This window comes from Channa argus, chromosome 9, assembly GCF_033026475.1.
Source record: "Channa argus isolate prfri chromosome 9, Channa argus male v1.0, whole genome shotgun sequence".
NCBI classification, from domain to species: domain Eukaryota; kingdom Metazoa; phylum Chordata; class Actinopteri; order Anabantiformes; family Channidae; genus Channa; species Channa argus.
In genome coordinates this window covers 16,600,054-16,625,809 of record NC_090205.1, presented here as the reverse complement: position 1 = coordinate 16,625,809, position 25,756 = coordinate 16,600,054, and the positions used below count along the sequence as shown (strand labels likewise).

Here is a 25,756-nt window from a genome sequence, read left to right as displayed (position 1 = left end):
TGTATCTTTTGTGTTTTGTTTTTTTTTGTTCAGGTGGCATGTATGCAGTTCATCAACATCGTTGTGCACTCGGTGGAGGACATGAACTTCAGAGTTCATTTACAGTATGATTTCACCAAGCTGTGTCTGGACGACTACTTAGACGTGAGTTGATACATAACGCCGCAGGAAAATTGGACAGACAGACAGAACACTGCCAATCTTAATATTCAGCTCAGTCCAGAGCATACAGTAGGTTGTCATTACAGCAACCACAGAAAAGGATTCATTAATGGTTTTTCCAGTACTTAAAAAAGTCTGACAGTTCTCTAAATCCTTGTCTTCTGCCTTGCTGCAGAGGTAAGATCAATTCAGGGAGCTGAAAAAATGAGCAGTCCCTCTGTCCACTGCCTGACTGCTTCACTCTTTAGGTCACGCTATCTTTGTTTGTGTATATGTTTTCCAGAAACTAAAGCATACAGAGAGCGATAAGCTGCAGGTTCAGATTCAGGCCTACTTGGACAACGTGTTTGATGTGGGAGCCCTCCTGGAGGATGCAGAGACCAAAAATGCTGCCCTGGAACGGGTCGAGGAGCTTGAGGAAAACATGTCACATGTGAGATTCCATGGCCCATTAGTTCTGCTTTGTGAAAATCCACAAAACTGATTCCTTTGAGTCACTTCTCTTATTAAAGGCAACATATTTAACATTCAACATGTCAGGATGTGGAAAGACATCTATATTATCACATAGGGATTTTGTGTGATTTCATAGTTTCTTGTAACTGTTAGTCACTAATATAGACTAAGGAGGCACACGTTTTTGTAATCTTTGCATCTTTTAATTTTTCACATTTTTTCTCATGAAATGAGTATAATTGTTAAAAGCTTTACATCCCGTTGCACTGCATCTTTGACACATTGAGTTGGATGCTGTCGTCACTCTTAAGTTTACATCGCTGTGTTGCCTTTGCCTCCTTCTTACTGTTTTTATAGATGACAGAGAAGCTACAGGACACGGAGAACGAGGCCATGTCCAAGATCGTAGAGCTGGAGAAGCAACTCATGCAAAGGAACAAGGACCTTGAGTCCATCAGGGTCAGATTCTCTCCCCGTACACAGACCTTTAAAAGTTACATTATAAGTGACAGAAGGCTTTTGAGCAGCTTCATGGTTCCTCTATTTTTCATCCTCTTTGTGTTTCTCCCTCACAGGACGTTTACAAAGAAGCCACCTCACAGATACACTCACTGCGGCAGATGTTGAAGGAGAGGGATGAGGCCATCCAGCGACAGAGTAACTTGGAGAAGAAGATCCATGAGCTGGAGAAGCAGGGCACCATTAAAATCCACAAGAAGAGAGATGGGGACATCTCAATCTTGCCCTCGCCACCCTCTGCTGTGGAAGGTTTGATGGGCACTGTGATTGGAGGACAAGGTGAAGAAATCCCTCCAAACTATGTAGGAGTTGCAGCAGGCATTCCTGCTCCACCCCCACCACCTCCTCCACCCCCTCCACTACCGATGAACGGCTCATGTATGTAAAACATGAATCCAGATAACTTATAATTGGATACATTTGAATATTTTAAATAATAAAATATTAAATCGACTCCAATTGAACATACAAACATCAGCATTAAAGACATGGACCTTGACGCCTCCTCTGATTTTCTTAACCTCTCTCTTCTCTCTTTTTCAGTATCAAACGGACCCTCGCTGGCCATTCCAGCAGTAGGAGCTCCTCCGCCTCCGCCGCCACCTCCTCCACCACCCCCTCCACCCCCAGGACTACCCTCAGCAATATCAGGCCCTCTGCCTCCTCCACCACCTCCTATAGCTCCACCACTGCCCAGCGGTGGGACACCAACTGTCATCATGAACTCTGGGTTAGCAGGTAAGACATCAAAAGGGAACAGATGCATAGAAGTTCGGTCTATGCCACTATGAGTATTATGATATGTGGTGGATGGTTGTTCCATAATTGCTTAGCAATTAAACAACAGATAATCATCATAATCATAATGCCAGTTAGTTACCACTTCTTTACTATGTTACAGATGTCCATGTGTACACTTTCTTATTAATGTTGCCTGTTTTGGTGATTTGTCTTTCAATTGTTTCCTTTTTCTGCCAACCAGAGGGACCCATCAAACTTTTCTGTAGGTTTTGCCTGTCATGTTTAGTGTTTTGTCCCCCACCCCCCCCCACCCCCTGCCCAAAAGGTTTGAAAATGGTATTTCAGTCTTTTAACAACAGTTTCACAGTATGACCCTCTCTGTGTCACTCATTGAAATTTTAAGCAACAAAGAAAATGCCACATTTCAAACTTTTGCATGATTTACTTTCACACGTAGGTGTAGTAAGATTAAGATTGTATGTGTTTGGGTGTATGAATAAAGTTATCACTGCATCTCAGAGTTTGCTGCATGCTGAGACAACGTGCCCTGTTACGGCATGTAGATGAAAGACAGTGGTAGGAATGCTATTTACCATTCCAGTTAGTGTTCTCTTTCTGTCCCTGCTGACACGTGGTCTGTGTGGCAAAGCAGGGCACCACCTCCAGCCCCAGTGAATCAGCCCAGGTGGCTACAAATAGCTTTAAGCCAAAATAGTTTGCCATTGGGCCAAGCGGGAAATCCTTACCATATGTACATTTACTCTGCAGGTACTGTATATCTTTTAGCCTGGCTCTCCTCCCAGAAAGCAAAGAGGCTTTGAAAACAGTGACTGTGTTCTTTTGTGTTGGAATATGGAGAGGTATTCAGTTAAAATATCGAAAATACTTAAAATATGGCAGGGTTTTTAAGTTTTAGACATCAGACAGACAGTATCCAGCAAGCAGCCATATCCGTGTGTGTCACAAACCCCAGATAGCTGTCTGGCTTTTCACCTGCACGTGTGTGAATGTACGTGTGTGTATTGTGATAATAGATGAGGAGAAAAACTGCGCTAACGTGTTTGCATCCTGTGTAGCTGTTAAGATAAAGAAACCCATCAAAACAAAGTTCCGCATGCCTGTCTTCAACTGGGTGGCACTTAAACCAAACCAGATCAACGGGACTGTCTTCAATGAGATCGATGATGAGAGGATACTCGAGGTACCAAGCTTCTCTCACCGGGCATTTGTTCAACCTTGTTGGTTTTCTGCCTTATTTAAATGTAACGGTACATAAATGTTAACCTTTGGTGTTGTCTTTCAGGACCTGAACGTGGATGAGTTCGAGGAGATGTTTAAGACAAAAGCCCAGGGTCCTTCCGTCGATCTTACCACAAACAAGCAGAAGGTCATCCAGAAAATGCCCAACAAGGTGACTTTGTTGGACTCCAACAGGGCAAAAAACCTGGCCATCACACTGAGGAAAGTGGGCAAGACACCTGAGGAGATCTGCAAGGCTATTCAGATGTAAGCCCCTTCAAAATTAGACAGAAGGCAAAAGCCTAACTACTGTTAGTGAATTGGAACATATTGTTTGGGATCAGTGTTTGTACCTTCACGTGTCTCCTCTTCTTCCAGGCTTGACCTGTGTACTCTGCCGGTAGACTTTGTGGAATGTCTGATGCGATTCCTGCCCACAGAGAACGAAATCAAAATCCTGCGCCAGTTCGAAAAAGAGCGAAAGCCACTGGAGAGCCTGACAGACGAGGACCGCTTCATGATGCAGTTTAGTAAAATCGAACGGCTCATGCAGAAGATGACCATTATGGCCTTCATCGCCAACTTTTGTGAGAGTGTGCAGATGCTCACTCCGGTAAGTTTGGGTCACAAATGTTCACCTTAAATTTGAAAATGAAGATGTGGTCTGAGTAACCATGATTAGTCCACATGATTAACTTTTTGTAGGTAATTTGATAGGTGGTTTTTGATGCTGTGACCAAAGAAAGCAACAATGCTTCACTGATTAACACCTTGTCATTCTCTTTGTTCGATTACAGCAACTTCACGCAGTCATCGCAGCATCTGTGTCCATTAAGTCATCACAGAAGCTAAAGAAAATTTTGGAGGTAATCAAGCTTTTTGTGTCTGGACTGGACATAATGAGGAAGGCATGTGTGGTTTCCTTTCTTCACGTACTTGTTCATTCCTGTCCACTAGATTATCTTGGCACTTGGAAACTACATGAATAGCAGCAAAAGAGGAGCGGTGTATGGATTCAAGCTGCAAAGCTTAGACTTGGTAAGTTGTTTCCTGGTACCTTTGAATGTTTTTCTACAACTGTTGCTTTTACACATCTGTTTCCTCTTCTCTTAAACCCTCCACAGCTCCTCGATACCAAGTCAACAGACCGTAAGGTAACATTGTTACACTACATAGCCAATGTGGTCAAGGAGAAATACATGCAGGTTTCTGTCTTCTACAATGAGCTGCACTACGTGGAGAAAGCTGCTGTAGGTGAGTTATACAGCTCCAATGTGTTTGTTGCAACAGGCCTGGTAGCTGATACATTAGAGAGAGAGAGAGAATGATCCAGCCCGTTGTTTCCACTTGTCTCTGTCAGTGACACAGAGACAAATTCTTGACTTATTCTCTGTCCTGTGTTCCCCAGTATCATTAGAGAATGTACTTCTGGATGTGAAGGAGCTGCAGAGAGGCATGGAGCTGACCAAAAGAGAGTACAGCATGCACGGTCACAACACAATGCTCAAAGATTTCATCACACACAATGAAAGCAAGCTGAAGAAGCTACAGGACGATGCCAAGATCGCACAGGTATAATGAGCAGATCTTACTTTGCTGTCGTATTAGTGCCTGTTTTTGTTTTTTTTTGTTTTTGTTTTTCAGTCACCTGTTTTGTTTCCAAGTAAATTCACTGTCTTTCTTTGGTAGGATGCTTTTGACGAGGTGGTGAAATTCTTTGGGGAGAACTCGAAAACCACGCCACCCTCCGTCTTCTTCCCTGTGTTTGTGAGATTTGTGAAGGCGTACAGGGTGAGCACGATCATCATCAATCACAAAAACACACAGTATAGAAGTGTTTATGGCATGTGGCCATAAAGTGTGTTTGTCCATTATGTATTGAAACCGATTAAAGGTCTTAAGTATTTTTCAAATAAATATTATCTACAACAGTACCACTCAAAAGAAAACCCCATCACACAGTATGTTAGTCCACTCATCAGCCTCTTATTACACAGGTGTGTTCATATTTCACTTATAGCTGCAGTTCGATCAACAGGTTTACATGAACTTGGAATCCGCCAAAAAAGTGTCCTTTGTATTGTTTTTCTTTCCACAGCAGCTTATAGTGCACTTTTTTCTCATTACCTAGTCCTTAAACTGTCCCTGATACTGAAGCATAATCTTATCCTGCAGGGAACATTTAGTTTTTGTCATCTATGGCAAACAGTATTACGTTAAAACCATTTTTTAACTGTGTACATGACACAAATCTCCTTAGCAAGCAGAGGAGGACAATGAGCAAAGAAAGAGACAAGAGCAGATCATGATGGAGAAGCTTCTGGAACAAGAGGCCATGATGGAGGAAGATCAGAAGGTAAGACACCCTGTCCCAAATCTACACCCCCTGATCTTTCTTTATTTGACTTTCTAGGGCAGGAGGCTGCAGAGGATCAAAAAAAAGCAGAAACTAAGCTGCTGCCACTTCCTTCTGTTCATCCTCTCTTTGCCTACACTCCTGATCACAGGATTAGTTAAACACCGTGCCCGCTGGGTGTAGTTATATCTGAAAAGAGAAGAAAAATAGAAGTGCAGTGACCTGGGATGGGAGTAAACACATGTTAATGTGTGTGTGTGTGTGTGTGTGTGTGTGTGTGTGTGTGTGTGTGTGTGTGTGTGTGTGTGTGTTTGTCTCTCTCACAGTCTCCATCCCATAAAAACAAGCGACAGCAGCAAGAGCTAATTCAGGAGCTCAGAAGGAAACAGGTGAAAGACAGCCGCCATGTGTACGAAGGCAAAGACGGAGCGATCGAAGACATCATCACAGGTAGCATCACCTGGACCTGGCTGCCCTCTGTGACCTCCCCTCCCCACCCCTCCCACACACACATTCAGGGTGCTCAACATTGAGGTCCTCTCCTATATACATTCAGTTATTAACAAAGGGATCTCAAACCAACTAACACGATGACTTTGGCTATTTTTTTTACAATACAGCCGTCAGATGTTTGCGAACCAGATGTTTAACCTAATAGACACTGACAATCGAGCTAATCCAGTGACATTCAGCTCATGTGATTCTGATGATCACGGCTTATCTTTATCTGCTTTTTCCCTGCTTTGTAACATCATCTGTATGTAGATAGGGCCGGGTTGTGACTAGCTCCTGAAATATATAAATGGCATGAAAATATATAGTACATACACAAACATTACTGTATGTTTTAGTGACAATTAACCTATCAGTGCTCTCTGCTAGATAAACTAGATAATGACACTGTTTCTTAATTACGTAAGATTTTTGGTAACAAAAATCTAGATAGCAACATATGTAGTATAAAAAGACAATGACAGCTGATCGAATTCTGGTAGTTGTCGATTTATCAAAGCATCATAAGCTAATTTTAAAGTGTATCTGCTGTTAAAGTAGCTTCAGTTTGACCAGCTACAAATTTAATTACTACATATTATTACATGAATAGTATTATCATACATCATAATAGAATTCTCAGTAGCCTTTATACATATTTTTCAGTGTAGAAGTAGTTGATACTTATGAATGTAAGCATGATTTACACTGGCTCTACTTGCAAAGGACTATTATCACATTTAAGTATGACCGTATTTACTTAACTAAAGACTCTAAGATAAAGTTTCTATTAACTGTTTGTAGTCACTGTTGTAGTGTTCAGTTGAGTATTAACTGCTAGATTTCCCACTCAAACACTCTTCAGGACATTTTCCCCCCGGCCCTTCCTGATGCTGTTGTTGGGTATTTGCTTAGTGCTAACCAGTGCTAAAGCCCCTGTAGGAGTCTTGCTTTTCTTATATTGTGTTTGTCTTGTCTTGTCCTGGCTGTTGTCCCTGTTGTTCTCAATGCAGTGCTGAAGACAGTGCCCTTTACCGCCCGCACAGCCAAACGTGGCTCTCGGTTCTTCTGCGAGCCCGCCCTCAATGAGGAGTACCATTACTAAGCTTATAGAACTCTCTCTTCTCAAAGGTTGCTGGAACACAACGTTCTCCTCTTCTCTCCTCCCTTCCTTTGCATGCTTCCTCAGTCTCACACTTCGGACCTGTGCATATGCACCGTGCACACTACCATCTGATGTGGTTTTTTTTTTTTTGGGAGACACGTAAATGTTTAAGTGTGTGTGATCATTTGTTTTCTCCCTCCCTGATCATGACTAGGTGTTTGGGGTAACCGTTATCTCTGCCCATATGCATGAAATGTGACACCCTCACAATGGCAAATCATAATGTCACAGAGACTCTCCAAGGTCGCTTTTATCTGTACTGAAAGGAGATTAAAGATGGTGAAGTTCTTTTTCTTTACAGGGAACAGAAATATACGTAGCTGTGTGCTGCCACCTGGTGGTGCTAGACTTGAAAGATTTATTGATTTACAAGTGGAATATTTAGTTGACCTCCGATTAAACACAAATCGAAGGATCAAATTTGGCCCGTAGCACATAACAGGCTGCAGTTTCATCTTGTATACAGTATGGTGAATATACAAGCTTCAGTAATCATCTACATGACATCTATGATTGTGTATCTGCCTGTGGCATTATAACTTGCTTGTTCTCTGTCCCAATGTTTTAATCAAAAATGAATATTTGTGTGTTAATTATCACATACCATTGCTGTTGTTGCTGCAGCTTCTTGCATGTTGATTGCTTCGTCCTTGTTGCTTTCTCGCAGTTCACTTCTGCTCTCACTGTTAGCTCAGATGTAGTGCCTGGTCTTGCAGGCTGACTAACACACTGCATGATGCCTGCATATTAATATGCTGTTAAATTTCAGCTGTGTATCTTTGCACTTGCAGCCTGTGGGCTCTACTAACATGCAACCAGGTTGTTTAAATTGACACTTAGTGGCAGTTCATTCACTCACACTCAGCTTTTCCCTGGTTGATCGCATGCTTGGGTGGGTGTTGTTTTGTTGGAGATGCTGTGGAACATGATCCTGCTGTCTCCTGGAACCATTTTTAGTTTGTGCAGTTTAAATTTTAAAGTTTAAATTTTTTTCTGCTGATAGTTGCTCTGCAAAGCAGTCTGGGTTTAGTAACACAGGAAAAAAAAAAGCAATTTTAACCCTCCTCCCTGCCAGTTGAATCGGTTATCACCCTCCAGCTCTATCCGTACTTATGCAGACTGCTGCCACTCTGCTTTGCTCTTGCAGTGCTTTCTCTGCAAAGCCAGTGTGAAAATGTTGGGCTGACAAGCTTTGGTCAGCCACATCCTCCATTTTTAACAATCACTTTGTCTTCTCTTTATCTAGCCCTAAAGAAGAATAATATTACTAAATTTCCCACTGTCTACTCGAGGGTAAGGAACTCCTCCAATAGCACCCCTGTAGTGGTGGATGTGCCCCAAACCTGGCAAGCATCTTTTTTATTTTTATTTTTTAAACCTCCCTTTCTGTTTCACTGTCTTCTCATTTAGGGTTCACTCTGCATTGGTCTTCATATCTCCTTTATAGGAGTACATTTGAATGTCTAATAAGTTATTCTTTACAGTAGTTTTTTTTTATGGAAAAGATGCATCTCAGCTTTTGTAGATTTCTGGCAGAGGCTTACAAATATCTAGAGAAAGCTTCCCTAAGTTTTTTTTTTTCCCTGTGTTTACCTCAAGCTGCTTTAAAAGACACGCTGACAGTACTCTGAGAATATGGGCCCATCAAATGACCCTGACAAGATTACAGCTTTTATTATTCCTTGTCAAATCTCATCCCATTCTGTTATTCCCCATATTTCCTCTCAGATTTGAGAAATCAGCCTTACAGGCGAGCAGACGCTTTGCGGAGGAGTGTCAGGAGACGCTTTGATGATCAGAACCTGCGGCCGATGAACAACGGTGAAGTGCTCATGTGACGAGGGAACAATGGATGTCTTTGTGGGGGAGGGGGGTAGATGAGGATGAGACAGACGGTTAGATGCAGAGTGAAGGACAAAAAGTGAAAAATGACAGGTGTTATAGCAACCACAGACATGAATATGTATATATATATTACATAAGAATACACTTTATTCCATGTCTGTGGTAGTAGCAGCTTCTCACTACGAAGGACTGGGACATGGAGAATTTAAAGAAGTGTTTGAAAGGTTAATTCAGAAACCAAGTGCCTGAACTTATTTTTGTGGTCTAATATCCCGTTTGTCTGACTGTTTTTAATAATCCCCTAAAGCAATACAACTTGACCTGGCTTTAATTGTAAGATCCGTAAAACTGGACTTGTTGAGCCACATTAAGAGATGCTTCCTTGAAAACATATTTTAGAATGTATGGGGTGTGTTCCCTTTAGCTATTACAAATATTGCATCTTTTAGTAATGAATTTGACACTCACTTATCTTGGTACATTCCAGTGCTCTGAACTATACAAATGTGCACAACTTGCACATTTTATTTTACATCTCATGAAGCATTTCAACTGAAGGCACAAAGAAAATGAATAGAAAGTAACTCTTTGTACTATAGTATGACAGATTAATACTGATTTTACTAGTTATTGGTTACTGGATCACACCGACTTTGTAGCTCTTAATCTATAGAGGTCAACTGCTTATGTAAAAGTACACCGTCAGGCAACTCGACTGGTTTCTGAAAACAAGCAAATGAACCGTAAAGAAGTCTCATGCAGAAAACTACATTCTTGATTGATTTCATCATCAAAACTGGATACAACTTTGTATTTTATCTCAACATTTTTAAACGTTAATCACATACCCGGGTACTGTGTCTACTTTATTGTAATTTTAATGTATAGTATTTAACCACTGAAAAGATTCCTTTAAGCTTATGTTATTTTTTGCCAACAGTCATCAAAACACGGCAAAAGTACAATACAAATGTTTCCTAAATGTACAGATATTTTGCTATGTTTTTTTTACTTAATACACATTACCAGATGGTCAAACGTGTACATATTGTTTAAACAAATTTCATTGCCTTGTGTTATACAACTTGAGTGTTGTTTTAACTTATAGTTTGTTTCCATTTTTGTATATTTAAGCCGAATGCAGCCAGAAATCTACAGTAATCTCACATAATGCAGGAGGATCACTGGGATTGACTGTGTCACAGGTGCATTAAAGCCAGCTACAAAAACAAGCAGCATTTTCTAATGTGCAGGTTTTTACTTAAGACACTATGAAGTAACTATAGAACTAGTCTGTGCTACTTGACCCTTCATGTGCTGGTTTAGTGGTTCTGTGATGCACGTGCTGCTGTTCATCTCCTTTTTTCTCAATGTCATTGTCTGATATTGTGTCATTTCTCTAACTGGATAATACTGGCATGTTTTTTTGTTTGTTTTTTTACGTTCACCAGAAATGTATTTTAGGCAGTTTGTGATAATGACAAAATAACAAGCTTTTTAAAAATTAGGTGATGATTTTCAACAAATGAATAAACCTTTACAATGAATATACAACTGTTTATCTCAGATAATTTGTCATATTCTTAAGTGTTACAAAATGCTACTACTGCAAGATGTTTTTTCATTGGTACAATTTGATATTTAAAAGGGATTCATCAGTAAGTATACTATGCCTGTCTCGCAGATGTTAAGAAAATACCAATTGTTGAAATTGTAAAGTATCCAATTACAGACATCATCTATTGACAGTATTTTATTACAATTTAGCAAAATGCTTCAATTAAAACCTTTTTGGATCATCCCTTGCAAACACAGCTTAAGTTGGATCAAATAAGGAGTATTTCCTGTTTGTGACCTGTTGGACATTTTTTAAAGCTGCTTCTCCAGGTGAATGACATTCAGCATGGCATTAAGATCTGCTTTTTATGGAGTATAAAAATAAATGGCAATGGAAAACGTCAAACTACAATTAACTAAAACAAAAAAAAAAGACAAAGCTAACAAAAGCAAATGAGATCCAAATATTTAACAACTGATCACTAGTTCCTGATATCAAATTATTTTCTGAATAAGCATGGTCTATCAGTGTAGCACGTTCCATAAATACCGGTAGAAATCGTTTCATTGCGTCAGTTTGTCCACAATGGTTTGACCAGTGCAGTCGGACGAGCTTGAAAGGGAATGCATATTTGTAGAAGTCTACAAATAGAACATAAAAGGCTGCAGCATGTGAACATCAAGGTGCATCAAGCTGTTCCAATAAAGTTCTTCTTCTTTTTTCTAGCTCTCCTTCGCTCAGTTCACTGCCCGAGGTATCCCAGCCACCCTGATTACAACACAAGAAAACAAAGATTCAGTCCTAAAACTATAAGAAATAAAAAAATTAGCTGGTAAAAATATAAATAACGGGGGTTTCCAACATGCCATTAAAATGACATCAATGTATGCAACAATATTTGATTTAATTCACACACCGGACAAAGGGATTTTTAAAACCATTTTCTGCTACCTCAAAATGCCCACCACATAAAAAGTTTATGAAATCCAAATCCAGTAATTATAATTTTTTCTAAAACACTTCAAATTTTTATCTGAATCATTCCAATCAACATTACAATATAGGTAACTTAAAAAAAATAATTTTAAAATAGACAATTAACCTCCTCTTTGGCCGCTTTCCTTTTAGGAGACTTCTGTTTAGAGTCGGACCGAGATTTTCCCCGAGACTTGTCGTTCTCTTTATCTTTCTCTAGGTCTTTTTCACGCTTTCCATCACGCTCTCTTCCCTTCTTCTCATTGTCAGAATCTGGTGATGCCTGGTTGTCATGGTAACATTCAGTATACATACAAACACTCATTCAGTTTATATAACACAATAAAATGACTTCCAGTATACTTACAGACTTGTGGCGTCTCTTTTTCCCCTTCTTCTTGTGCTTCTTGGATTTTTTATAGCTTCTCTCTGGTTTCAGGCAGAAAATGTCAGTAAATGGCAACTGTCCTGAACCTTATGAATTTGACAATAAACAAGTTCATTAAGCTATAAAAAAAAATCTCTAACCAGATTCTCCACTGGACGAGCGTTCCGAAGGAGATTTGGACTGGGACCTCTTTTTCTTCTTGTGATATTCCTCGTCCTCCGACTCTGAGCCCTGTTGAAACATTTAAGTGGAGAAATTTAAGCCATGGTTTAGAATCTTAGATTTTAGATATTCTGGTGCATTACTGACTCCTAACATGGTTGCTGTCAACTTATTGTCTGAAAACTACTGACCGATCGAGAGCGAGATCTTTTCCTGTGGTGCTTCTTAGATTTCTTTGAGTGCTTCTTCGTCTTGGAGTGGTGATGTTGGCATTCGTGCTGTTACAATAGTAAATACTATGTTTAACATCACGATGGATAAATTCAGCCCATTCCCACAGTCATGACAGTCTTACCTCCAAGACATGCATGAAGTCTTTGAAAATCCTTTTCCTCTCTGACTCCAGAGTCACATCTTCAAAGGCTGGTTCTTTCAAGAATCTGTCTCTGACCTGAAAGGGTAAAATGGGGGTCATCACCAAACACAAGTTAAAAAGCAAATAATCTTCTTTTACTTAGTTACATTTCTATAAAATCATAAGTAACACAAAGTGGCATATTAATAGAAAATAGCTGATACTGAGAAACCACAGGAATATTAATTGTGTAAAAGACATACTCCTTCCCATGAAGCCTCTGGTTCAAGTGGAGGTGTGGCCTGTTTCAGCATGTTCTTGAAGGCTGCTTCTTTCCTTTTCATCTTCCTGGCCTCCTCCTTCTCTCGCTCCCTCTCTCTGGCTTCAGCCTTCTCCAGCAGCTAGACAAGAAGAAGTTGCAAAAAGGGTTAATCTAATATACGAACGGAAGAGAAGAAAAATGTAAGGATTGTTTCACAGTATGTTGAGATAAACCTTGTTTACAAGTCATTAGTGAACAATCTTGCATTAAGATCAGTGACCTAAATGTAACTGATGCCTTGTTTTAGGTGGTCATGATCTGCATTATATTCAGACATTTTTCAATTCCTTGCCCTACTCATGTACAAATGTAAAAGGGTAGGACAGAAACAAACAAAAAAAAAAACTCCGTAGTCCAGTAGACCACCACCTTTAACTGAATGTCAAGTAAACCTGAACATTATAAACTTAGTAATTGAGAAATATATGTTATGTTATGACTTGCATTGCATCAATTGAACAGGGGTACCTAATAATGAGCTCACTAAGTGTATCAAATACAATCTGAAAAACTAGTGAAAAAAAATGTGTCCGGAGTCTTACACTGTTGAATGCCAGTTTAATGTTTCCTGCATCCAGTGTTGTGGCTCTCTTGTCTGAGCTTATGACTGATCCAAAGTCGTCAAAGCTGGTGTTAACTTCAACCAAGAAGCCTTTATCCTGGCAAAGCCATACAGGGAGAGAATAAAGTCAAATCAGTAAAAAAAACTTGCATCAAAAAACAAAGCAGACTTAATACCTGAACATCAACATGTCCAGGTATAGGCTTTGCTCCTATGCTAATATGCCAGATGTTAATGTGCTGTACTAATGAGGTTTAATAATACCCTCACCTTGAGAATATCTTTAATGATCCTTTTTTCATCGTGATAACGTGCCTTCAAGTCTTCTACATAGAATTTGAACAAATCCAGGGGAGTAGAACCTGCACAACAAATGGCATCAGCTATAAAAGAATAATTATAGTTTTATGCAGCAAACTCCTTTAAACCAAGTGTGGAATACAAAAGCAGTATAAAAATATCAGAGTTGTGGCTGAAAGATTTTGGGGGAAGGTCAAAGCTACGTAACAAAAATAAGTCTGAAGTAAACTGCAATTAATAAAAGCTTGATCAACAGTCAATTAATGTGGTTCATAAAGCCTTTCTAACATAGGCTGTGTATGCCTTACATCTGTGTTCATGTCATTTCCTGTTTGCATGTCACATCAAAGTGCTCAGTGTTTAGCTCGTGAACTGAGAGGTAAAGTGGCCTACGATCCTACCTGGCTGGCCCAGCATGTTGGCAAAACGGATGTCTGAGCTCAAGGTTGGGTACATCTCCATCCATGCAGACATGGAGTGAAGCTGGCCATGGTCATGAAGCTCATCCAGAAATTTCTGAGAGAAAACAATTTAATCTGAATTCAGGACAAGAACTGATGCATCACTATTGTACAAACAGATTCCGTTTTTTCTGATTTGGATTTAGATCATTACTCAACCTTTTCCAACAAACAAATCTAACCTAGGAGATTGAAGCCACTCTCACATTTTTTGGATTATGGTAAATTAGCCCAGTGTTGCATGTCCTTACATAGCACCGTCCAATACATATTTTGAGATACAACTGTTTGCTTCATTCCCTCTCACCTGGAAGGCCTCTCTGTTCTTGCGTTGCCGTCTACGCTCCCTGAGAAGAGTCTTTTGTTTATCTTCCTCTTCCTCCTTCTCCAGTGCCCGGATGTGCTCTTCAAAACAAATCAGGGCATCTTCCTTGTCCATATCTGTTAGTAGATAACACTATCAACACGGTTGCATAGAACTGAGGGGCCCAACTATGGTGATATTGTACATTACACTTTAAACACTCTCACTATAGTAAGACATAAATGTTTGCTCTCATACTTTGCAGCTCCTCATCTTCTGCAAAAGTGGGGTTGTCTAGCAGGTACTGCTGGGCCTCAGACCAGGTGGTTCGGTATGTGACATTGGCCATGTTGTCCAAAATGTTTTTCAGAGCCTCCCAGTTCCTCTTTCTTAGCTGCTTGGCTTGCTCCTGTAAATAATTTGTAAATGATGACACCAGGGTGTTAACTGTGTCAATTGTCACAAACTCCCATCATAAAAAAAAAAAAACATTAATTTATGAACCAGGCAGATGATGACTGAGAAAGGAATTATCTAAATAAATATGACTAATCTGGGGAGCAAAAAACTAAGAGACTACAACGTTTGGATTTTTGGCTCAACTGTTAAACAAAGCTTTACCTTCTCTTTCTTAGCAAGATAGAACAACACGTCTTCATAGATCTCCAGTCGATCTCTCTCTGGAACACAGCTCCACACCTCAAGCTCACCAAACATCTGTTCTGCTTTCCTGGTTTCAAAGTGTATACACACATTTAGGACATTTTCACAAGTAATCCACATGAGGGCAGCATCTCACAGACCAAGTTTATCTTGTTTCCATATACAGTAAATTCTTGGTGCAAGCCAACACATACAGACATGCATTTGCTATAAAACACACACAAAAAAAGTTGAAAAACAAAAAGAGCTTAATTTCAGGATGTGCACTGAATATCAATTTCCTTCATTGCAGTGTGGGTTGTCTGATGAACTAAAACCTTACACATACCATCAAACGACCCTGAAATGCTCTCCAACTGCTTGTTGTGAGCCATCCTAGATTACGTGCCCAGTTAACAGAACCCCAATGCCAGCTGAACTGGCTTGTTGTCAAGGTCACTACTAGTTGATCCATCTTTCTGCTCTGTCTACTGTGATGAATTTTACCCAAACGCCAAGTTAAAAAGTGCTGGACCAATACCACAGATTAAAAACTGTAACATGTAAAAGGTTATTGGTCAAATACATCCTTACTTCTAGTTTGTGTTCAATAGAAATAATAAATATTTAGTGAAAATAAGGAAATGCATAAATTAATTAACAAATTACATCCAAGATGCCATTTCTACTTTTACCCAACTATTAGAGGTATGGGCGGCAGTGCCTCAGTGGGTAGAGTGCCCGCCTACCGTCCATAGGGTCGAGGTTTGCATATTGCATATTTTAAAGTGTCCCTCGGCAAGATACTGAACCCATCCCTATCCCCAGCTGTGCAATGCCGGTCCCAAGCCCGGTAGAAATTGGGGAGGGTTGCGTCAGGAAGGGCATCCAGCATAAAAACTGTGCTAAATCAACATGCAGACAATGATCCGCTCTGGCGACCCCAAACTCACGGGATGAGCCGAAAGGGAAGGAACCCAACTATCAGAGGTAGCTAATCACTATGTTGCTTTAGTCCATTTAATCAGTAATGGTGAGTTAGCAACAGTGTGTGATGGTGAACATACAGCACCAAAAGAGTGATGAGTGCTAACATGTTACATTAGTTGAAGTTAACAGTGCTGTAACTGCACAATGATGTGCACACGCTGCAGAGGACCTTTCATTGATGCCATCTGCATAATCATACTGACAATTCAGAGAACCATAAATCAATCAGGGGGAAAAACACTGCAGCACTTACTTGTATCTAGTGGTTGATGTCATCTTGTCGTGGTTCTCCAAAAATCTCTGGAAGGTCTCTTTGGACTCTTTGTATTTTATTCTGGCCTCTTCCTTTTCTTCTTTCTCTGTTTGAACTTTGTAGGCATTAAATGCCTGCTTCTTCTCACTCAGTTTGGGAAGTGCACTTTGTTGAAATAAAGAAATACAAATATTTAAGTCAGAGATTGACATCTTTCTCCCCTGCTATTGTACAATAAATAGGATAAACTGAGTACAGAGTACCTGTAGCGAGGATCATTGATAATCATTTTCATAGCCTGTTCCCAAGAGGAGTTTGAGGACACGCCCTGAAATGAAAAGACAAAATCATGATGGTCTCTTCCTTAAAATGTATTATTTTATATTTTCATGTCAAATGTCTAACACCTTTATTGACAGATTTAAGGAAAACAATTGTTTTGACTATATATTTTGCAAAAATTGCACAACATTGTATTTCTAAATCTGAAAATGCATTCTTATTAATAACCAATAGATACTGTGTTAACAAGGGAGCGATGGGAATAACTCAAAAAATGTGCCATTGAAGTCTTATGTAAGCCCCCCTTCTGTCACTTTCCTCTATCAGAAAGTGTCTCCTTCATTGATTATGAGCCGATTCTGCAGCAAACCTGTCTTGTCAGTTGTCACAATTATTCTAACTCACTGAGGCATGCCACTACCTCTCACTGTCTTAATCCCAACCAGCACTGTGCCTTGATCCAATAAAGCTAATCATAAAGACAGAGCCATTAGGATCTTGCAGGAAATGGCAAGCAATCTCAGAGGAGAGCTTTGTGCATAAAATTAAAAAGCTCTAAATATAGCAGGATTCAAGGTGGGTGGTGCTAGGCTGGCTTGTGACCAAACGCACAACACATTCACAGCGACAGGAGGTGAAGCTGAACAATCAAGCTAAGATCTCCCAGAGGCTCATGAGGCATAGGGATTAGATACAGATCAGAAGGCAAAGGGTGTACTGGTAAACACATTAGACATTAGGGGACACAAAGATGTATAGTTAACCATAAAAACGGACCTTCTGAAAACATTTGATGACTTGATTGAAACATTCAGTCCTAGAGTCTTCTTATCTATAATGGCACAAGCAAAATAAAATCTATTGGACTGACTGACTGATTGAGCAACCCACAAAATACATAATTACTGGCATTGGTCACAGCTAAAAGCAAAATAATGGATACTAATGTATGTTCAGGCCAGAGCGCTGAAACAAGCTGATGGACATTTTTCTATTTGCCCTGCTAAACGTCAAAGAACATTGAGTAGTGACTGCTGTCCTACAGAGGCAACGCATCATCTCTACTGCCCAACAGGGCAGCGCCTATAGTTCAGCTACATGTTAACGACGTTTGACGGTCTCTCTCACCTTCTCCTTTAGCAGCTCTTTGAAAGCCTGCTTGGCCTCTTCTTTTGTGTTCCATTTGTATGTTTTTTTCTGAAGTTCTGGACGTTCTTCCTTGGGGACTTCAACACTGAGAATAAAGTAAGATAATATGAGATTTTCTCAGCTGTGGTGTCTCATTGTATCAGCATTAATCACATCCAGTGACCTGACACCCCTGTAACCTTATGGTTCTGACTCGATAATCATGAATAGATGTATGTACTATATGCGTATATCTGAGTAGTAGAGACAGAACCTGTCTCTGTAATCAACATAATTATTTACCTGGCTGTGGACTCTGCTGCAGCTGTGCTCTCTGAAGAAGCCACAGGTGCATCGGCAGCCTTTACCTCAGCTGTGTGATGCACAGTCACCTGGGATGGTTGTTCCTCTGGGACCACTGTTGCAGTTTCTGCCTCCACTATGGTCGTCATAGTAGCTGTATTATCTGCTTGTACTACAGGAGCTGTGGTGGTGCCAGGGGCTGCTGCCTCTACCGTTCTAAAATCAGAACATGATGGTAATGCATGTATTATAAGAACACCAGGAAAATATTACTGACTTGATTAATAAAACTAGAAGGGGATAGTAAAATTTATTTTTAATAACTGCTTTATTTGTTGTTCATAATACATGCAGTGCAGAAGCAAAAAGTAACCAAAGGTAAACAGGAAGCTCTTACCCATTCTCCTCTGCTTTGATCATAGCTGGAATAGACAAAATGAGATAGCCGTTAGGGTAGTTGTTTTCATTTCAAAGCACAGTGCAGATAAGAGACCAGCGGAGAGATAAATGTACTGAAGGAGCCACCATGTCCTTCTGTATTTGTGCTTCCTGTGTTTGTACATCAATTTCCAAATGTTTCGTGTCATTTGTTTGAACAAGCCAGCAGCTTTTATTATGTTGTTAACGGCTCATCCATGGAGCACACATTACTGCCTTTTTTAGAGACAGACACAATCACACAGGGAGGAGCTCTTTACCTTCCAGATCCTCCAACTCTTTGGGTTTGGTCCATCTTGACTCCTTTGTCTGAGAGTTGTAATAATACGGTTTCCCTGTGTCTGATTTGTACTCTTTCCATGGGCATTTAGACAGCATTTGCTTAAAAGGAAAATGAAAGGCAAAGTATGTCAACTGTGATGCAATGCACTGAGATGTAATATTAGGATCCATTTGACAATAATTCATAGGTTTCATTATGTATTTGCAATTACTCTAACTGTAATAAGTGTATGAGACAAAATACATGCAGGCAAGGCTTTTCAATATTTTAAATAGGGGACTGTAGATGAAATGCATTTTCTGATATACATTATTTTAATTTAGGCTAATATTACACAGAACAGAGGAAAATATGGAATGGAATGAATGTGCAAAAAGCAAATTAATGTGTAGATGGAGAAAGCACAATTTAAACAAGTTATGTAGGTAATAAAGGTTTGTACCTCTGCAGGAGATTTGAGTTCATCTGGTTTCTCCCATGTCGACTGCTTGGTCTCTGTATTGTAATAATAGGTCTTCCCATCCAGTGATTTGTGTTCTGTCCACAGGGACTTCTGATGCAGATTAAAAACAACGGATATAGCATGTGTTTCAGTGTTGAAAAAATAAAGACACAAACTCTGGTTCTATTCTAGAGGCTTTTACATTTACTGGGGCTAATACTGTAATAATCAGTCATCTTTCACACCAATAATTCCACTTTTAATGTGCACAAACCTTCTTTGGCTGTTCTTCCTGTGGAGATCCATTTGTAGTAGTCTGCAGACACAAAGCAACAATTGAAGTGACAGTATAAATGGTCTGCACTTATACAGTTATTGAAAAGACAGAAGGCACTTGAAACTGCAAAAACTGCATATAAAAAAAATTGTAGCACACTTACAGCTGTTCCAGGTGCAGCAGCTGTGAGGATATAAACATAACTTAGTCAAACCCTTTACTTCAAAGTGTAGAAGAAAATGATTTATTATATCATAACAAATTTAGGATCTTACCTGTGGAGTCAACACCAGGCTGTGGAAGAAACAAAGTTATCAATGAATAATTTCTGCAATAACAACACAAATGCCTCTGCCTCTTTGCTACTGAATGATCAACTCGGCTGAGAATACAGACTCATCATTCACAATAAACAATAACTGAACTACACACAAAATGCAAAAATGTACTTGTGTCGAAGAACTGGATGTCTTATAATTTTACAATAAACATATCAGACTGCTCATTTGCATAATTCACCAGTAACAAATTAAAAACATATTATCAATGCTATGTGGGTTTCATTTCATTTACAGTTGTTCACAGCTGAAACAAAGCCAACACAAATAAGGAACATATTGTACACGTGTTCAACTTATTCAGCTCCATTTAATTATATTCTTGAGTGGTTAGGAATATGCTTCTTTTTATAAAATGACATCACTTCAGATCAAGGAGAAGTGTTACCTGGCTGTGAAAATGCTTCATTTAGCATATAACAGATTGTATTTTTAAAAAGCTGTGAAGCATAACGTTGAGGAAAAAGTAGTGAGAAGAGTTACCGGTCCCGTTGGTTGTACAGCCGCAGCTGGCATTCGAGGGGGCATCATCATCCCTGGCATCATAGGTGGCATCATGCCCGGCATCTAATAAAAGAAACATCATGAAATATTCATCTGGCATTTCCAAAGCACCTAGTGCAGACACAAGTATTAAGAGTCAGTGTGAGACAGGGTGTTGGTGGGGGGAGAAGGTGAAAGAGAAACAGAATCTGCTGTGCTTACTGATGGTGTGATGCCACTGCTTACATCGGCGAAGTAGCAACACACCAAAATCCATCCCCTTACCACTATTTCGGACTTGTGGTGTTGGCACCTTGTTCAAACACCCCCTATAAACTATTTATAGCCTAAACAGGATCACATTTTCTTTATAAACTAAAACGATATTTGCATTAAAATATAAAAGATATATATATCTTTTTTTAAAAGGTCTGATAATCTCAGCTGTATTCTGGCGACCAGTGTTGGAGGTTTTAAACAACACCATGCCCTGTTAATTAATCTCTCCTTAAAGCAAAACAAACAAAAAAAAACAAACAAAATTAATTTACGGGTTTAAATAATGATTTAATATCATAAATCTTTCAGTATGTCTACTTTCCTAAAAAATAAATAAGAATAAAAATATCTCAGTTTCCTTGTCAGAAAGAAGCTATTAAACGCACTGAATCATTAAATGACAAATTTAGTATGTTGATGTTGAGGTGTGCTTGCTGTTAATAAAAATAAGTAAGCCATTTGAATAAATAATTAAAAAATAAAACAAAATAAACACAATGAGAACTGGAATGTCCCTCTATTGCCTCAAAACCCAGATTTCTCTAGGGTTATTCTGACTGTTCCACTCAGTTAACAGACACCTGGAACCTGTGGCAGCAAAAACTATCAAACAGAGCGTAACTGACCTGATTAGAATGTTCAGAATTTGGACCCTATCTGACTTATGTCCTAAGTTGGCTCTCAGTGTCACAGTATTAAGTGATCCTGTGAAGATCTGTACTATGAGGGCTAAATTAAATAAAACAGGCACATTACTTAAAAAGAAATGAGGATCTTCACCCATAATACCCCGAACACAATTAAGTTAAGACCGCTGGTACAGTTATTCAGATTATTATCTTTGTAACATTAGTTTGTTTTAAAATCTTGCTGTTTGCTGAAAATATACCAAACACTGGCATAAGATAGATGTGATACATTAATAAACTTATGTTAGTCATGGCAACAGTGTAAAGAGGCAGCGCTTCACTCCTGCCAAACTGTGTCAATATATGATTTGTTCAGTATTATGATCCATCAAACAGGCTCACAAAAAGACAATTGGCATGCCTGTTTCATTTGACTAATTTAATTTTTCTCTGGAAAATTATAGCCATAAAAAAAAAAACAATACGTAGTAAGTCTGTTCTTGCTGCTTGTATCTCATCGTCTTAAACACATAGTAACAAAGTGAGTGTAATGTTAAAACTAAGGTTCATTCCTTGTTCACTGTAAAACCATTCACAAGCTTTATAAAATCTCATCTGCTGGAGCTAAATGCCAATTCTGCATTCTGAGATAGCAGATACGTTTTCTTTCTGGGGCTAAGAATTTTTCCCAATTTTTAACTTTTGTGATTTGTGCAGTTCTATGCACACGTTGATACCCTCATTTCATACTGGTTAGAATGTTGAAATAAATCTAGAGTCGCCACTATACAATATGCAGTTTAATAAATCTTACAAATTTCTACTAGATTCACCTGTCCTATTGGAGGTGCACCCATTGGTGGCATTATGCCTGGAGGAATTATACCAGGAGGCATCGGAGTCATGCTGGGAGGTCGCTGTCCCATAGGAGGCATTCCCATGGGAGGGAAATGAGGCGGTATTCCTGGTGGTCCCATCTGGACAAAGAAATGGGAACAGAGAGGGAAAAAATATTAATAAAACCTTTTAATATTTACAACTTTCAGTTCACCCCTACATGCCAATTGTAAATGCTAAATGTCACACACACATCTCTGTTACTGACTTACGAATGGGGGAGGTATCGCTGTAGGTGGCACACCTGGATAAGGTGGCGCTTGACTCGGGCCATTATTAGCCTCCGAAGAAGACTGTCACAAATAAAAAAACACCACACAGAGTGAACTCACAGCAGTCAGTGGTTTAAAAAGTAAAGGTGTTTCTCTAAATTTGTTCACATTTTTTTAATAAGTTATTTTTAAACTTAATTTTGCCATTGCAACATACAACTTTACACTGTTGTTAAGGGGAAAATAGTTATACTGTATTATTAGGCTACGTTTAATGAGCATACATTCTCAGAGTTTAATATATACCGAGGTCTGATGAAACATTTCTTTGCTATCTGCAGTACAAAACAACAGCATTACAAACTGTAGCCTCCAAAATAAGGCTAAATAAACCCAATATAAAAACTGTTTCATGTGATAGCGTTTTAAGCCCAAAAGACGTTAGTGCACAGTAATATAAGACCGCATACGTTTAGGATTGGTGCATGTTATATATAAATTGGGGGACAAGCTTAAATCTGTTGTAAAAAAATTTAGAAAATAGGCTACCGTTTGTATAAGTAACAATTTCTACCTCACTAAGCTAGCTTAATGCTAAGTGGCTATCGTTACAATGTAAAAGCTTCATGATGAATGACTACGGACTCCGTCTAAACTTTGGTGATGAATGATTTCACGCTATGCATAACGCCAGTGCTTACCCGCTAAACTGTTGGTCTGGCTAAACACATACAATTAGGTTTGCGAACCCCATTGCATGCATTTACCAGTGTTATATGTCACCAAATGTTAGGTACTCTATAGTCATTCGTAAACAACTTCAGTTCCAGGACATAGTCTGAAACCTTACGCTATGTGTGCCGCTATTAGCTCAGTGCTAACACGATATGCTAACCCGTGCTATTCTAGGATAGCCAACATTAATAGAAACACCATGAAAACAACGAAACGGGTAATAACCAAACCAAAAACAATTCACGCGTAAATTGTCTACACTATTTGCCAGTTAACTAAGTGTAGAAAACCTTTCAATTGTAAGACACTCACCATGTTAACGAGAGGGTAAGGACCTCCTAAAAACTTGAACGCCTCTAAACAACGAGAGAAACGATTGGTTCAAACAAGTCAGGTCAAAGGTTAAGACTCTTTGGCGTCATCCTGCGTTAGAAATGCGCACGGATGCGCAACAATACGCTCATGCAGATTACAAAGAAGTGGTAATATAATAATGTGAACAAACTCCATCCGCTAAAGAAGAGCTGCAAAAAGCCGGTAACGTGCAACAATTCCAAACACAAAGAGAAAAAAAAGGAGCTAATCGCAAACTAATTATACATAAACAATATTCCTATATATCAATAACTTCATTCCTGTAGTGAAATAAAATAAAAATACAATTCATTAAGACATAGATATAAATGTAACAAATCGTCAAAAACGTTTACACACGCTATTCCAAGTGCTTTCATTAGACAGAATTGACACAAGCACAGATGTAGGCTACAGGTAAAGATACAACAAAGCTACAGTACATATAGTATGTTCATACAGGCAAACTGTACAGAAAGTAAATATTTGCTTAGCAATTGTTTTTATATATTAAAATTAGCAAATTTTTGTATATATAAAATAGTGAAAATCGCAGTAGCTAAAATGTACTTCGCTATTTTTATATGATAAAATAGTAAATAAATACATAACAAAAGTTGGACAAGCAAATAAATACATTCTAAGTAAAATTCCTATTGAACAGAATTGTGGTGCGGTTGAATACATACTCTACAAGTGGGGAAAAACATTGGAACACATTAGTACATTGTCTAGTACACTGCAATAGGCTTTAGAGTGGCCTTGTGTATATTTATTCCTAGCTAAAGCAAGTGTCCAGTGTACTGTACAGATTAGGTTATTTTATTTTATGTCTTGTTGTTGTTGTTGTTTAATGTTAAAGGGTAATAAATGTCATTATGATCCTAAATGCATTTTTAATAGAAATCTTCACCATGCACTTCCTTGCACATTAAAGTCAAAGAGGTTATCCTTTACGCTGTTACAATAAGTAATGTTCTCCCCCTTTTTTCTGATGTTCTCATTTCACAAGCTGAAATAGCTGGTGTTCAAACACACCAAAATTGCCTTGGTGGATTGGGGATCATTTGAAGAACTGTCCGTGATTTTCCAATTAGTGGCTTCTGTGATTTGTCTCTCCTGGCTGTGTACGGCTGGAATGACTCCCAGTGATGGTGGGATATTAGAAACTGGTCAGATTACTCTTTTTTTTAACCTTTTTTGTTGTTGTTTTTTTGTGTCATTCACATGGGAATAGAAACGTTTATGTTTCTTTTGCATTCTGGTCATCTGTTTTTCTTTACTTAAAACAGTTTATTACACATTAAGTGCACTTTATTCAAAATGAAGCAGTGTAATAGCCCAGTGAAAACATTTCTTTTTATTTAATGACATACTGTTTCTGTCAGGATGCCATCCTGTTTTAAACATTTTCCATGATCAGGGTATTCTATGTATTCATAATCTTTCTGAAATGAAAAACAGACATTAAAGCTTTTCTATATACTCCCCTCAGTGCTAGTTTTTTCTGCTGTGTTGTCCCAGAAATGTACTGTAGAGTGCTACTGGACTGTGAAGCATGCAATGAATATTTGGAAAACAGATGAGCCCACACTCAAGGTAGACTGCAATAACTGTGATGCATTTACTGACAAGTGCAGAAGAATTCCCTATCCATTCTCTTAACAAGCCAAAAAAACAAGAAAGCGGCAGTGAGGGGCAGTGATGAATCAAGCCTCAGCTTAATGATGGGAGTCAGTCAACCACAGTGCATCACTTGTCTTCAGGGAAACAACAAACATAAAACCAGTCATGAATCAAAACTATTGCACAGATGCAAATGTTTTGATTAGAATGATCTACAAGTCAGGCACCACCTAGAAGATTTTGGGTTCACATCCCCAGCAAACAGTGGCCTTTCTGTGTGGAGTTTGCATGTTCTGCTTGTGCTTGTGTGGTTTACCTGTAGGTGTGACTGTGAGCATGAATGGCCGTCTGTCTGTGTACGTCTCTTTGTCACGGTACTGACGCTGATCTGTGTTGTCCTGGTAACCTTCTTATCTCTCCTCTCTGCTCTGGTCTCACCCTCTTCCTCCTGGCTCTACTTAATTATCAGCAACTCGCTTCACCTGTGCCACTCTTGTTATAAGCTTCTCTCACCTGCCGCTCCCTGCCAGATCATTTCCCAGTTTTTCTTCCTTGAGGCTCACCCTTTGTTACTTCTGATGTGTTTAACATCCTGCCTGTCTGCATTTTTGATCCCTAGCCACACCTGGAGTCTTGGTTTTTATCTTGCCTATGGATTTTTGACACTCCCGTGGGACTACAACCTCTGGTCGATCTATCCACTGTCTGTTACTTTGTGTTTCATTTTATTTTTCTTAACCTGATATTATAGAATTATGACCTTGGGAATCGTGAACTGCTACCCGTGAAGTTAGCATTGGAGG

The 25,756-nt window shown here is 39.1% G+C and overlaps 2 protein-coding genes across 9 annotated transcripts in view; one reads left to right on the top strand and one right to left on the bottom strand.

Annotated features, from left to right (window-relative positions):
- The window catches only part of fmnl2a (formin-like 2a), a 47,468-nt gene extending 36,939 nt beyond the window's left edge, over positions 1 to 10,529 (top strand). Inside the window, exons 11-28 of one of the 7 annotated variants that reach the window (XM_067515621.1) lie at positions 34 to 144; positions 446 to 595; positions 976 to 1,077; positions 1,194 to 1,515; positions 1,681 to 1,875; positions 2,120 to 2,140; positions 2,955 to 3,079; positions 3,182 to 3,384; positions 3,496 to 3,730; positions 3,915 to 3,983; positions 4,075 to 4,155; positions 4,242 to 4,371; positions 4,526 to 4,689; positions 4,807 to 4,908; positions 5,378 to 5,473; positions 5,800 to 5,923; positions 6,979 to 7,096; positions 8,859 to 10,529. In XM_067515621.1, the coding sequence (XP_067371722.1) occupies positions 34 to 144; positions 446 to 595; positions 976 to 1,077; positions 1,194 to 1,515; positions 1,681 to 1,875; positions 2,120 to 2,140; positions 2,955 to 3,079; positions 3,182 to 3,384; positions 3,496 to 3,730; positions 3,915 to 3,983; positions 4,075 to 4,155; positions 4,242 to 4,371; positions 4,526 to 4,689; positions 4,807 to 4,908; positions 5,378 to 5,473; positions 5,800 to 5,923; positions 6,979 to 7,070 (2,322 nt within the window). In that variant the 3' untranslated portion in view covers positions 7,071 to 7,096; positions 8,859 to 10,529. Of the gene's footprint in view, positions 1 to 33; positions 145 to 445; positions 596 to 975; positions 1,078 to 1,193; positions 1,516 to 1,680; positions 1,876 to 2,119; positions 2,141 to 2,954; positions 3,080 to 3,181; positions 3,385 to 3,495; positions 3,731 to 3,914; positions 3,984 to 4,074; positions 4,156 to 4,241; positions 4,372 to 4,525; positions 4,690 to 4,806; positions 4,909 to 5,377; positions 5,474 to 5,799; positions 5,924 to 6,978; positions 7,097 to 8,376; positions 8,477 to 8,858 lie in introns of those variants that run through there. The other 6 variants (XM_067515620.1, XM_067515623.1, XM_067515619.1 and 3 more) reach the window with 6 other exon arrangements.
- A 181-nt stretch (positions 10,530 to 10,710) lies between these two features.
- On the bottom strand, positions 10,711 to 23,408 carry prpf40a (PRP40 pre-mRNA processing factor 40 homolog A). 2 transcript variants are annotated; one of them, XM_067515627.1, is made up of 27 exons: positions 23,286 to 23,408; positions 22,239 to 22,319; positions 21,963 to 22,106; positions 20,222 to 20,305; positions 19,676 to 19,694; positions 19,564 to 19,583; positions 19,398 to 19,439; positions 19,124 to 19,234; positions 18,659 to 18,779; positions 18,358 to 18,382; positions 17,961 to 18,176; positions 17,658 to 17,763; positions 16,511 to 16,575; positions 16,248 to 16,412; positions 14,984 to 15,092; positions 14,621 to 14,771; positions 14,366 to 14,499; positions 13,999 to 14,113; positions 13,568 to 13,659; positions 13,278 to 13,394; positions 12,677 to 12,814; positions 12,414 to 12,509; positions 12,250 to 12,336; positions 12,037 to 12,127; positions 11,876 to 11,937; positions 11,636 to 11,791; positions 10,711 to 11,301 (listed from the first exon to the last, which is right to left on the bottom strand). In XM_067515627.1, the coding sequence occupies exons 1-27, from the start codon at positions 23,286 to 23,288 to the stop codon at positions 11,212 to 11,214; spliced, it is 2,640 nt and encodes an 879-aa protein (XP_067371728.1). In that variant the 5' UTR covers positions 23,289 to 23,408; the 3' UTR covers positions 10,711 to 11,211. The 2 variants fall into 2 exon arrangements, with proteins under 2 accessions (XP_067371728.1, XP_067371729.1); XM_067515628.1 differs by lacking the exon at positions 22,239 to 22,319 and having other exon boundaries at positions 23,286 to 23,373.
- Positions 23,409 to 25,756: the final 2,348 nt, after the last annotated feature.